This window comes from Rattus norvegicus, chromosome 9, assembly GCF_036323735.1.
Source record: "Rattus norvegicus strain BN/NHsdMcwi chromosome 9, GRCr8, whole genome shotgun sequence".
NCBI classification, from domain to species: domain Eukaryota; kingdom Metazoa; phylum Chordata; class Mammalia; order Rodentia; family Muridae; genus Rattus; species Rattus norvegicus.
Genome location: NC_086027.1, coordinates 48,663,724 through 48,677,277, shown reverse-complemented (window position 1 = coordinate 48,677,277; position 13,554 = coordinate 48,663,724). Strand labels below are relative to the sequence as shown.

General features: G+C 44.4%; 1 protein-coding gene across 1 annotated transcript; it reads right to left on the bottom strand.

Moving 5' to 3' along the window:
- Positions 1–816: 816 nt before the first annotated feature.
- On the bottom strand, positions 817–11,880 carry NMS (neuromedin S). The gene is made up of 10 exons (NM_001012233.1): positions 11,789–11,880; positions 9,675–9,730; positions 9,319–9,369; positions 7,126–7,149; positions 6,982–7,035; positions 5,110–5,193; positions 4,142–4,177; positions 3,474–3,515; positions 2,095–2,138; positions 817–829 (listed from the first exon to the last, which is right to left on the bottom strand). Exons 1-9 carry the CDS (start codon positions 11,862–11,864, stop codon positions 2,103–2,105), a joined length of 459 nt encoding a protein of 152 aa, NP_001012233.1. The 5' UTR covers positions 11,865–11,880; the 3' UTR covers positions 817–829; positions 2,095–2,102.
- Positions 11,881–13,554: the final 1,674 nt, after the last annotated feature.

Here is a 13,554-nt window from a genome sequence, read left to right as displayed (position 1 = left end):
GATACCAACGTGAGTCCACGCCCTTGTGTGCACCGTCTCTTAAGTTCTCAGAAAATGGATCTCAAGAAGATGTTACTTTTACAAACCCCGTCTTGCCAAGCGGGAAGCAGAAGCAAGTGCGCTGGTTTAGCCCTGGAGTGTCCCTTACCCAGAGATTCCCGTTCAAACCTTGGTTACCAGTCTGTGGTGCTACAATAGTGGAACCTTAAGAAGGGAAGCCTAGGGGCAGAACTTAGGGCATTGGAACCCTGTCCTCTAAGGAATTAGTGGAACCCCCATCTCCTCCCTCTTGTTGATTCCCATCTGCCATGAGGTAGGTAAACAATCCCTTCCCTTACATGCTTTCTCCATGGTGTACGCTGAGGCCATAGAGTCAAAGCCGCAGGCCAAGAAGACCACAAGGAAAGAAGCCACGCCCCAAACAAGCCATCCATACTTTTAATTAATATTAAACTGATATTAATTAATACACTAGGTATTTACTACAGAAATGGAAGTTGACTGATAATCAAAGCCACCCATCTAGAAAGCAAACAGAGTTAGGATCTGATGTCAGCACTTAGCTTGTCCTCAATCTATGCGTTTGGTTGTCAACAAGTTAGGTAGATTGTTCCACGCCCAAATCAGTAAATTCTTAGGAACCTGTTCAGGGAACGTACCCATTCCCACAGTCTTCCAAGGAAAATGAAGATGATACAATGGTGCCTCCTTGTCCTTTCTACGACTAAGTATTTTGGAGAGCGTGGGACAGCAGAAATATGGTCAAATGTACACATAAATTAGCTTGACGTTTCCTCCAAAGATGCACACTGTCTTGTGACATAGGATTCTGCAAAACAAAAGATGTGTTCAATGTAAGTGCAGTTTCCCCCTCAGGGTCAAGATGAGGGCCAAATGCAAGCAATTGTGGGCACATTCCACAGCTACCCACTGGTGTGACGTGCCACAGATTCCTACATCGGACTTATGATATTTATGTTTGGTGTTTTATTAGGTCATTGCATTTGTATTAGTCTTTTGGCCTCTAAGAATGCCTTACTCCTGTCTTTGCCAGGATGAGGACAGCTTCCTTGGGCTCCTTGGACTCTGATGCTGGCAGCAGACAATGCTCATACCTTCCTGGGACTAGATCCTCTGGAGAGACGGCAAACTAGAATCACTTCTATGCATGGACTTCCGTGTCTGAGGGCCTCCTTGAAGGTACCACCTCAACATACCAGGGTACTGTTTTCCTCACAGTAAGAGTCAAATGGCAGGGGTGGGAGGTGTGGAAGGTTAACTCGGACCGCATGAGGCTGTACCTTCATTTCTATCACAACTCTATCTAGAAACCAGTGTTTCTAAAAACCAGTGTTGGAGGACTCCGCTATTAAATCACAGTCCTCCACATCTGGATAGTTCTCTGACCTCGGCACAAACCACAGGACCCCTTTTCTCAGCAGGGCCTCCCTGTCTCCACTGACCTCATCTAGAGTATCTCTGTGCACAGGCGCCTGACCTTATCTAGAGGATGACCACACACAGAGCTTCCTGCAATTCTGCCTGCTTCAGCACATAAGTCCCGCTCAGCCTTTCCCACCATATGATAATTAGCAGCCCTTCCTGCCTATATGATTATTAGATGCCAGGTTATGATCAATTAACCCTTCCCACCCATATGATAATTAGGTGTTGTTATGACCAATCAGCCCTTCCCATCCACATGATAATTAGGTACCATGTTATGACCAATCTGTCCTTCCTGCCTGTAACCCCAAGAACCCTTATATACCTTTCCCCTGGTATATAAATTCATGACCCCATGGAACAATAAAATGAGCTGCGTCTCTGGTGCTCACTCCTGGAGGTTCTTTAGTCAGACAGCGAAACCCTGCTTGCTGCTCCTGCCGCCTTCGCCCTAGGGGCCAGTGTGAAAGCAAAGGCTTGTAACAGTTCTGGAGCAGCCTGCTTCTGCCTGATCAGGTTAAGGTTCTACGGTGCTATAGAGAAGCAGCGCCCTTCCTTTGAACAATAGCAGCCCCACCTTCTGCCCCAACACCTCCAAGTCAGACACAGAATATTTGCATAGAATAACAAAGAGGAAATGGAGCAAACCTTGCCGTCTACTGGACTTTGTCAGTGTATCTTCCATTCCTAGGCTGAAAAACAAACGTGAGGGAGAAAGTCTTATAAATGTTGAGATACAACTGCTTGGGCTTTCTCTCCACTAAACATGAAGGCCTTGCTTTCCCAACTGAGCTTTCACTCCCATCCTTGGACACTTACCTGGCAAGTTCTCCTACATCCTGTTGGGCAATAATCTAGGCCCTCACTGCTGCCTGGAACCTGACACCCATTTCCTACCTCACCTTCCCCTTTAGACTCAGCTCAGGTGAGAGGATCTGTTCTCCAGACTTCTCAGGTGGAGACACAATAGTGACCAACTGCTTCTCAGAGCTCTTTCCAGAAACCAACACGTTACCTGATCAGGAAGATCAAAAAGGCAGAAACTGGGGAGAACTGATAAGGACTCCCCAGGTCAGAGAAGTTAGGGAAATAAAGATCAGTGGGATTTTCCATGACATTCTCCAGAGCCCTCGATGAGCCAGGTGTGCTGTGGATTGTCAGGAAGGCTGAGAGCTATGTCTTCTAATCTCATATCACCACCACCATCATCACCATCACCACCATCATCATCATCATCACCATCACCACCACCATCATCATCATCACCATCACCACCACCATCATCATCACCATCACCACCACCATCACCATCACCACCACCACCATCATCTCCATCATCATCATCATCATCATCATCACCACCACCATCACCACCACCACCATCATCTCCATCATCATCATCATCATCATCACCATCACCACCACCACCATCATCATCATCATCATCATCACCATCACCACCACCACCACCACCACCACCACCACCACCACCACCACCACCATCATCATCCTCCTCCAAGATACTAGAACCAGGGATCCACAGCATACAGCTCAGGTTGTCATGGATTTAGTTAGATCCTCTCACATTTGGGATGCAAACATGGAAAAGCTAAGACCTTCTTGCAGTTAATGAATAGAGCAAAACTGAAAACACTATGTCCTTGGCAAGGACCTCTCTGTCATTTGGGAAGAAAGATGGAACCTGGACGCCTTGTGCAGTGTGGTTGGAGGTCACACATCCTGAAATGCAATGTTTGGGACGTGGACTCTGGCTTACCGAGTATCTTTCCATCAACTGAAGTCCCAACCCTTTGCCCTCCAAGCTCCTAGAATAAAGGCATGCTCAGCCTATGTCTTATTGCTTTATGCTTATGTCTTATGTCATATGCTTATGTCTTTTTCTCCTGCAAGTTGGTAAGAAATTTTCACTGCACCACACCCTCCCTGGAGGTGAGCAGTGCCCATCTGGTCCTGGCAGTTGGGATAACAGTGACAGTTAGAAATAGAAACAAGGAAATTTGCTATACCCTGAAAAGGAAAAATGGCCGCCCCAAGCTGGTGGTAGGATCCTGTAACACAAAAACACAGACTGTTACATAGTTAAATTCTACAACGCAAAACCACAAACTGTTACATAGTTACATTCTAAGTCAAAGGTTCTTCAAAGTCCATGAGAAGGTTTCAAAAAGAATGGTCCCAGAGCAGCGGCAGAGAGAGATCCAGAGCACTTGTTATTAATGAAAATTCTCAGAACCTGCCTCAGACTTATTAAATCTCAGGGTAGAACCCAGCTATCCCAATTTTAACCGTATTCTAATGCATGCTCAAGTCTGAGATTCACTGGTCTCTGAGGTTGGCACTGGCAGAAGAATTTTTCCTTTCTCTAAGCTTGTGCAATTGTACGTGAGGCCCTGAACTAGAGAGCAAGTCCCACATAACAGATGGCTCATGCAACTCATCCAGGAGAGAAGAAATGGAAATATTAACCATGCAAGGCATTAGCCATCTTTCAATGATCTCTTTCTACCTCAGGCTAAGCCCAGGGAATAATCAACTTCATTGTTTAGAGAAGATAGTCAAGGGCCTCTGGGGAGATCTGTTCTATCCAAATGGAGCTGGAAGGACTGCAGGTTCCAGACACTTCCCTGCCCTTCTTTCTAGAGAATTCTAGAAGTCAACATTCTTGCTCACATACCTTCTTAGGGAAGTCTATAGTAGCCATCCTGGAATCCTGGGAAGGAATGAAGTATAAATTAATTAATCAGGAACCACACCCATAACCTCAAGACTGTGTGGTGATGTCCTTCCTGGTTCATTCTAAGAATGTCAGAAGACAGCTGCCCAGAGGCAGTGAGCACGATAGCAGATATCAGAGCCGGTTACAAGGTCAGGAAGGGAAGCTTGTTCACTCAACCAGAGTTGCAGTTTGGGATCCAAGTAGTTTAATTTGCTTACAAATAACCCCAACTTTGAAGTGCACTTCTGCTTTAAGACAATTCTCCATGTCAAGCCATTTTAGCATTTTTAACGTGTTTCTGGTTATAACTTGATTTAAGAATGGAATTAGGATAGACCTGGAACCCTTTGTGCAGGCAGCAGGCTAGCTCAGGCAGTGTTCTAGAGGCCAAGCAATTTCCTGAAGTCTACGGACTTGTAGGTCTAAAGCTAGGAAGGTTTTAGACAAAACAGGCCATGTTGGTCACTGTGACTGGGCTCAAGATAGCCAAAAGACATTTTTGTCTTTTTTTTTTATGTTGTGCAGCAAAACCTTGATTGATAATCTCTTAAATAATAGTTTGAAAAGGATCAGCTATGACTGTCCGTACTGAGATAAGGCCACAGGAAACAGAGATACCACTAAGGCAAATTTCACGTTGGAACGAAGGGACGAAATTGGAATATAACACAAAACAGATACAAAGCATACGATGAGCTGAGAGGAAAGGGACCGCACTGGGCCACACGGTCCCTCCTTGGTCCTTCCGGTTGCAACAGGGTGGGGTTAGAGATTGGCAAGGTTAAGTGGCCAGTGTTCTGCCCCCAGATCTGGAGACTGAGGTTTAAGGAGAGAACTCAAATGAGCCGCATGGGGCGCTAGCACACATTTGCCACGGTGTGTAATGTTCCTACGTAGAACTATGGCAGAAGGAAAGAAGCACCTACTGTGTGCAGCAATCGCGGTAGTCTTTTCATCCTTCTGCTGGGAAGCTTGGCGGCCAGGCGCATCAATGGATGGACGGGAGCAAACTGCAACAGAGAGGTGCTGTGAGTCTCAGGAAGGCGCTGGCCGTAAGCTGTTGACTGCCGCGGAATCTTTCAGAGCCCCGGGACCATGCTCATGCTTTTTGACTCCTCTCTCTTACAAATGGGTTTAATTTTCAGACTAAAATCAGTTCAGGAACCCCAGCTCGAAATGTTTATGTTTTTAATAAAAAGCTTGCTGGTTTCAATTCTAACACCACTTAGAAATCTCCCCTTAGGATAAGTCGTTTGCTTCCTGGCATTAACCCTAAGCACTCCGTCCTATCCCTGAAGTAGCCTTGCTCTGGATCCTTTCTCTTTCTTCATGTGTGCTGTTCTGTTCTAGAGAGGAAGTGCTGGGGTGGGAAGCGGCCCACCCACTCGGGGGCATCCTACACTCTTGGTTGCACCTGCCGCACACACTCAGGCAAGGACATCTTTCCTGGCCCTCATGGGTTCCCCAGGTGAGTTCGTTTAAAGTGGAAAAACTATGGCCTCTTCCCTTCCTTGTTTTTGGCTTCTTTGATGCTTTGTGGTAGCCGGCCCCTCCTTATCTAATTCTATCCCTAGACCTAGACCATGGATGACTCTGCCTCTTGGGAGAAACATATTTTTCTGAGTATTTGACAGTTTTAAGAATCCTGCTGAAGGGTTGGGGATCTAGCTCAGTGGTAGAGCGCTTGCCTAGAAAGCGCGAGGCCCTGGGTTCGGTCCTCAGCTCCGGAAAAAAGAAAGGAAAAAAGAATCCTGCTGAAGACTTGGGCAACCCTAAGTATATAAATATGTGGGTTTCTCATGGTGGAATTCCCACAGGAGATTGTGATAGTGCATCTGATCCCCCCCAAAAAAGTTCTCCTAGTGTTTCTCAAATGCTGCCCTACATAAATCTGCCCTGGCAAGCTGCTCCTGAGGGTCACTCAGAGTTTTAAACAAGTTAGTTGGGTATGGTGGTGCCCATCTGTGATTTTTGCAGCAGAGGTAGGGGGAAGGCCAGCCTGGACTACATAGTAAGAACTTGTGTCAAAAAAAGGGTTTGCAGGTAGCATCATGATACAGTGCTCGTTCCGCATGCACTAGGATTTGAGCCCCAGCACTGAAAGCACAGGTTAGAGATCATTGCTCTTGTTCCCATTGTGTGTCTGACAGCCACAGGTGAGGAGAGGCTCACCTCGGGAGGCAGCACTCTACAGGCCACACAGCACTTTTCAAAACACAAAGGTGGAAAGCTGTAAGGAGCAGTGGAAATGGGCGTAGTACTTACCAAGCTCTTGTGCTTCTGGCTCCAAGTACACATTGTTAGCGGTCCTTCTAGGCTCTGCCCCACAGTTACCTGGCAACAGCCAGGTGCCTGACTCACTATAAAAGGTCCTGCTTGCCCCTTCCTCTCTCTTGCTCTCTCACTCTCTTACTCTCTTGCTCTGTCACTCTCTTGCACTTACTGTTTCACTCTCTTGCTCTCTCACTCTCCCCACACCATACCTCACTCTACCAAACATCTTCCCAGTTCTCCCTTTTCTTTTTGATGAAACACGGCACGTGTATCTTAGGTCATTTCCTTTTTCTGCAGTTCCTTCTCTAACATTTCAGATCTGTCTGTCACCCATCACACTTAGGATGTCTTCGTGAAGATATGTGATGAGAAAGAGACAGTTCTCTTGCTGCCCTGAGCAGGGAAGGGGAGCACCTGTGTCTAGGGGTTTCCTGCCTTTATGCAGCTATGTATGCACGAGTTCCGAAGGCATGGAAGGTGTACAGAAGAACGTGGGTTTTACAGGAAGTTCGTAAAGCACAGACCTCGGAGTTAACTGGATGTGTCGACTTCCAAGCTCGGGAGTAGTGAAATAAAAACTGAACGGAAAAGGAAAGGTGTGTTAGCACCACGTGTCACTTTCCCCAGACATGACACAGAGAATGTTTTAGATGCCACAAGATCCTCACCCTTTTGTATACATCCCGGCTTTCCTGGAAGAGAACGGAAAGGAAGGTGATACGGAGTTTCACTCGAGCAGGTATCTGATGAAGTTTTTGGTGTAGGCCATGCCATGAGACCAACTGGATTTACTCAAATATAAAACAGTCCAGTTGAGACTGTAGTTGGCACAGGCTTTTGGGATGATGTTGACTTTTACGGCTTATCTCTTTATATCCTTTCAGTCTCAGGGAGGAAAACCCTTTCCTGTATTCCATAAAGATTAATAGTCTGTTCAACTCTTTTCCAGATGCTAACCAGCCTTCTCCACATTTCATATGTATCCTTCATACTTTCTTCTGTTCATAGAAAAATCACTGTCAAGTTTTACTCATTCACCCATTTCCCCCAACTCTAAGGTACATACGTCTTGAGGCAGGCTTGTTTTGTGTGGCTCATTACTCCATCCCCAGGACCCGACACTGCTGTGACTTCAAGCATCTCTTCTGAGTCAATGAATAAATGGCTCTCTAGCCAGAACCTATTAGCCTTTTCCTGCCTAATGTCCTCCTGATGTCAGACGGCAACCAGAAAAGTGGAGCCTGAGTGTCTGCAGGTGACATCTGTTGTTGAATAGAACCACTTCCAGGTTGCGTGATCATGGCCATCTCCTAAAGACACAGCCCTGGTCTGTGGGGGTTCAGAGAGGGAGTACATGAGGAGCTCCAGTAACCCATTCAGGACACAGGACAGTTGGGACAACAATAAAGCCGAGAAGAGCCATTGCCTTTCTATTCATGATTCGATAATATTGGCATTCTCATTAATTCATAAACTACTTGTTCTGTAACCAGAAATAACAGGTGAGGTAGGTGTTGGGGAAATGAAAAACCATAAAAGGCAATCCTTTCCAACTAGGCCCTTGCATCTGGAAACCCCACAATCATTTGAATGCCACAGCTGGCAGGGACAGCTACATGCCCACTGTCCTCGCTTATGTGGGGACACCACAGTGTTCACGTGAAGAACATGGAAGCCACGATGGTGCGAGGCAGGGAGGTAGTAAAGAGGTGGAGAACGCCAAGCTCTCGCTTTCAGGCTTGGTCTAGATACCAGGACAATAAAAATGGCTTTAGTAATCATTCCCAAACATATGCACAGTAGCAAACTGAAAACAAGATGCAAGCCTCGTATCTTCACGAAGACGTCATGAGAGAGAAGGTGGCACTTGGATTTCGAGTGGGAAGTAGCTGCAACAACAGGCACCCAGTGGCCATCACATACCCTGCTGTGGGACTGAAAGCATGTCCCGGGTGCTGAAGCACTCAGTCAGGATCACTGGGGTTGTTGCAACAATTATACCCACGGACCAGGCAAGCCAACTAAGGCGCAGAGCGATCAAGACACTGCCAGGGTTGAACATCTTAGTCTGAGAGCCCGGGGTGTGGCTACAAGCTCTGAGGGAGGCTGAAGAGGAGGCCATCTAAAGATGTGAAGGGTGTGGTGTGTTTGGGAAACACTGAGATGAGGGGGTGTGGCCGGAGTGAGTGGTGCTGCGGTTTGGGGAAGTGTCCTGGGGAGAATTGTTGCTCAGAGTGAAAACCGATAGGCTACACTGAGAGTTGTGAGCTATCCCACTCTCCTCCATTAGTCAGCATTGACTTTGTATCCACTGATCTCCTTTAATTGTGATTACTGTAGTTACTGTTAGACATGGCCCTTTACACAAGATCCACTGTGTTGGAGAACTGTTACACCATAATGCGTCTATCTATTATATACATGTCATGGGCATATAATTACATTTATAATATAGATAATATAATCTTTTTAAAAAGATGTATTTATTTATTATATATAAGCACACTGTAGCACCAGTCTTCAGACACACCAGAAGAGGGCATCGGATCCCATTACAGATGGTTGTGAGCCACTATGTGGTGGCTGGGATTTGAACTCTGGAAGAACAGTCAGTGTTGTTAACCACTGAGCCATCTCTCTAGCCCTAGATAATATAATCTTAAGAATACATATGAAGTGCCAATATTTTGTGGTAATTTGTTTTGAATAGAGAAACTTGATTTTTCCTAAGACTGTATTTGATACTCACACAAACACACATGCAAAACATTCTCTAGTAGACAGCTAAAGCATCACCTATTAATAGGTTGTGATATATATATGTATATATATATATATATATATATATATATATATATTACCTTAGGTTGGTTAGAACATGTTTCCCTCTGGTTCAGAAAGTGTGCCAGTCGCTGAAAGACAAAATGAGAAAAATAAACCAATTACAAGAATAAATTCTTTCATTCATAGACTTCTCTTACAGCATATTTAAAACTCTAAAATTGTTCCATTTGTGAACCTTGAATTGTCTCCTCATGCAACACAGCAAATTTCAATTCGGCTCTCAGGATGGCATAAATGAGGCCATGCAGCAACCGCAGTGAGGTTTTGCTGCAGCTAAATATCGGACCTTAAGCTATTTAAGTGAACATTAACCACATGATATTTTCAAAGCTTGAAATAAATGCAGAGCTCACAGTGTGGCATAACAGCATACCTCTGGGTCCACAGCATCCAAACCATCAGGAGGACCAGCTAAAGGTGGAGAAGCTCCTATCACAAAAGATAGTCAACACATCAGCTCCAGAAAGAGGCCATAGCATTTGCTTCTGTGCCCGTGCCATAAAAAAAATATGCAGAGGTTTTAATAGAATCCATCACAGTGCTGAGCAAAAGAAGTCATTGAGAAGGTAAAAACAATGAAGATAACACAAGTTACCATAAGAGGAACTGAAAGGCTACCTCTACCTAATACACTCAGATCCACGATGTGTAGCAACATTATTTTAAAACTGCATGGGTTCAATTAAATGGGAGTTTCTAGTTCGTCTGTTAGCAAATCAAGAAAGAAAGGGAAAACACTTAGGGGGCAAGTAAGTTTAACGTTGGTGGAATTTGTGAGGATTGAGTATTAAAAAATAATTCCAACAAAGTATGTGCATCTAGTCAGGACTTTAAGGACATGCAGGGATCTGCCTCTGTTCCATTAGCCACACCCCCCATCCCACACACACACTGAAGAACCGAGTTCTGGAGAGAATTGCTACTAGCATGGAGTTGGAGCCTTCCAGCTCCCTTCTGACGTAAACAAACATATCTTTTCATTTACACATGATATAACACTCAGACGTTTATGTAGTTGAATCCATGAGGTAGGTCAACACCAACAAAATAAGATTAAATAAATACACATAATGCCCTGAAGTTGTATATCTTAAAATGAGGGACAGCGGCTATATGGCTCAAGAGAAATTTACTTTAATAAGAATATACAGGGGTTGGGGATTTAGCTCAGCAGTAGAGCGCTTGCCTAAGAAGCGCAAGGCCCTGGGTTTGGTCCCCAGCTCCGAAAAAAAGAACCAAAAAAAAATAAGAATATACAAACATACATACATGCATGCATAAACACACACACACACACACAGGGCTGGCTATTTGGTCTCTGAAATATGAGTCAAGAGAAAGCTGAAGCAATATTCTGGCATATTTTAACAACAGTGTCCAAGCCTCAATAAGTAATACCTGACTTGAAAGAATACCAGACCACGTAGAATTAAAGGTACATATAGTTTTCTTGAGGAAAACAAATTAGGTTGTCTATGTTAAGTCCCTTTAATCATTTTGAGAACTTCCACAAGTAAGAAATCATCACACCTGCAGATCCCAACAAGAACGCCTGATTTGAAGTCAGATGTTAGGATGTTACAGCTTAGTATAAAGATATTTTTTGTGATTGTGATCTCTTGATAATGCAAGGTACTGCAAACCAATCCCGTGAGGTCTTATTTAGAGATCCATGTTAATACAAAGATAAAGACCACAGGACCCTACCGTCAGGAAACAAAATCAAATAGGAAAAATAGGGAGGTGGATATAAATATTAAATCAGAACCAATTTTTCAAAAGCAAACTATGAAACAAGATTTTCTAGGAATCCAGAGGGCCAGTCGCTAATTGTGGGGGGCTGGCCATGAACTGAAGGTTAGACAAAGTAACTGGACAGAATCCAGAAGGCGAGCTGGGAAACTGTAGAGGAGACCTGGCACTCTGGGGATGTTAAGCTGATATCATGTCTCATAATGCCCAAGTGTTGCAATTACTCTTTAGGAGAAAACAAACACATTATATTTTCCCAAGGTTCTCTATGCCTCTAAACCAAAATTCTAATGGAAAAATGCAAATAGTCCTTGTTTCCAACCAAGCGCTCCACTAATAGCCTACTTTTCTGCACACTATGGCAACACCCTGGAGGTGCTGATCTGATCAGGGACTTCAGACCCTCCCCCCATTTCTGACTTCCTACAAACTGCTGCCCAGAAATCAGAGAGGAAGCATTCGGTCAGCACCGCGGACAGCGTCCGAGGTCTGCACAGTTGCTCTCCACTCTCTTCAGCTACCCATCAGCTTTCGGTTTGGGGGACTTTAAACCCAGATTTCCTCCCTGTGTTCTCCTCTCCGGTATCTCTGAAATAGAAGGTTAGACACAAGTGCCACTCCTCAAAACAAGAGGATAGAAGTGAAGGTAGGTAAAGGAAGAAAGCTCAGCTCCTTTGAGAACTACCCTGACGGTAAAGATCTGCCTCAGTCTTCGACAGAACTCAGTCCCCTTACCTGAGGAGGGGATCTGTAGCATACAGAAGCAGTAGATGACCAGGATTGGAGGGAACTGAGGGAACGGATGTTTCATCTTCAAGCTCTGGCTTCTCTTTGCAGACCACAGATGAGTACTGTTCAGAGAGGTAATGAACATTTCCCGAGGGTCCAGAGGCAGAGCTGACCCTCGCCCTGCATCTGTCCAGCCCAGGGCAGTAGGAACCTTTATTGACAGAATCCTAGAGCCCATTGGCTAAGCACCAATCAGCTTTGCGCAGGAGGACCCTGGCTTTCTCATAAATGTCATGCTGGGCCCTTATTTGTAGAATAATATCCACCGAGTGTAAGCATTGTAGAGTCATCTTTTTCAAGCCAGCAATACAAATAAGAAGTGGAGAGTCATAATTGTTATTTTATAATGGTCTGAGAAAAACTTCTGACTCAGGAAAGACCTGTTCTCCTTTCTTTCTAAACCATAAAGCTGGACATAAAGCTGTAAACCCTTACATGCGTTCCTAAGAAGCTGTTTATTTTCTCACAGTGACAAATGCCGTCTTGTGGTTTTCGGTGCATCTAAGAACAAATTCTGGATATAACATTGCAGGAGGCCAAAGTTCAATGAGAATATTTCATTATCAAATGTCTGACTCATGGGAAGCTCTTTTATATAAAAAAAAGTAGTCCATCAACATGACTGCCTAAGCATGAGCTGAACAAGGGTGATACCAACAGGCATGTTAATGCGGATGGGGAAACCTCACGGAGTCCTCAACCCTACACGAAGATCTCTGGGCAACTAAGGAAGGTGGAGAGTGGGAGAAATAGTCTGACCCAGAGAAGAGTACAATTAATTATCCAATATTAAATGGTTACTCCTGAATACATACATACAAATGACCTATGGATGGAGGAGGTTTTCTTTATGTGTTTAAATATGTATATATAAACACACACATATATATATGTACATATACATACATACATACACATTTAGTTAAAAAGCGGTGCCGTGGATTTGAAGGATGGCGTGGACAGATGAGTGGGAAAGAGGAGGGAATGGTCTGATTGTATTATGAATTCAAAAAGTAAAAGAAATAATTGTTTAAAAAGTAATTGAGCAGGGTTGGGGATTTAGCTCAGTGGTAGAGTGCTTGCCTAGCAAGCGCAAGGCCCTGGGTTCGGTCCCCAGCTCTGAAAAAAAGAAAAGAAAAGTAATTGAGCAACCAAAATACCACTGTCTACAGTCACAGGCAAGTGTGACAGAACACTCTTTTAATATCAGCACTTGGGAGGCAAGAGACAGGCGGAACTCTTGTGCATTCCAGTCCAGCCAGGGCTACATTGAGACCTTGTCTCAAAACCAAATAAAACAAATAGTCATGGTTAGAAATTTGCCTCTTTAAGATTATTTTTAGATTCATTTCTACAGACAAGTTAATATTTCAAATTAAGTCAATAATTTAAAACCATGGTAACACAGTTACTTAATAATGAAGATGAATTGGTGTTATGTGCTGAGTGTGTACACGCTGGGAGCGGTTCCCACCAGCAGGAAGGTTAGTTCACAATTAACAGAGAAAACTCACAGTATGCAGACGCTATTCTAGTTTTATGAATGGGGGAACTGGAGCTAGAAATTATTAAGGAACTCACCAGAGGTCACTCAGCTGCTGCAAGAAACTGGCCGGAAGGGCAGTTGAGTCTGTGTGTGAGTCTATAGACAATGGGATTTGGGTTGGTAATTTGCTTTTTCCAAAATGAATCCTGTGGAGATTTAAATGAGA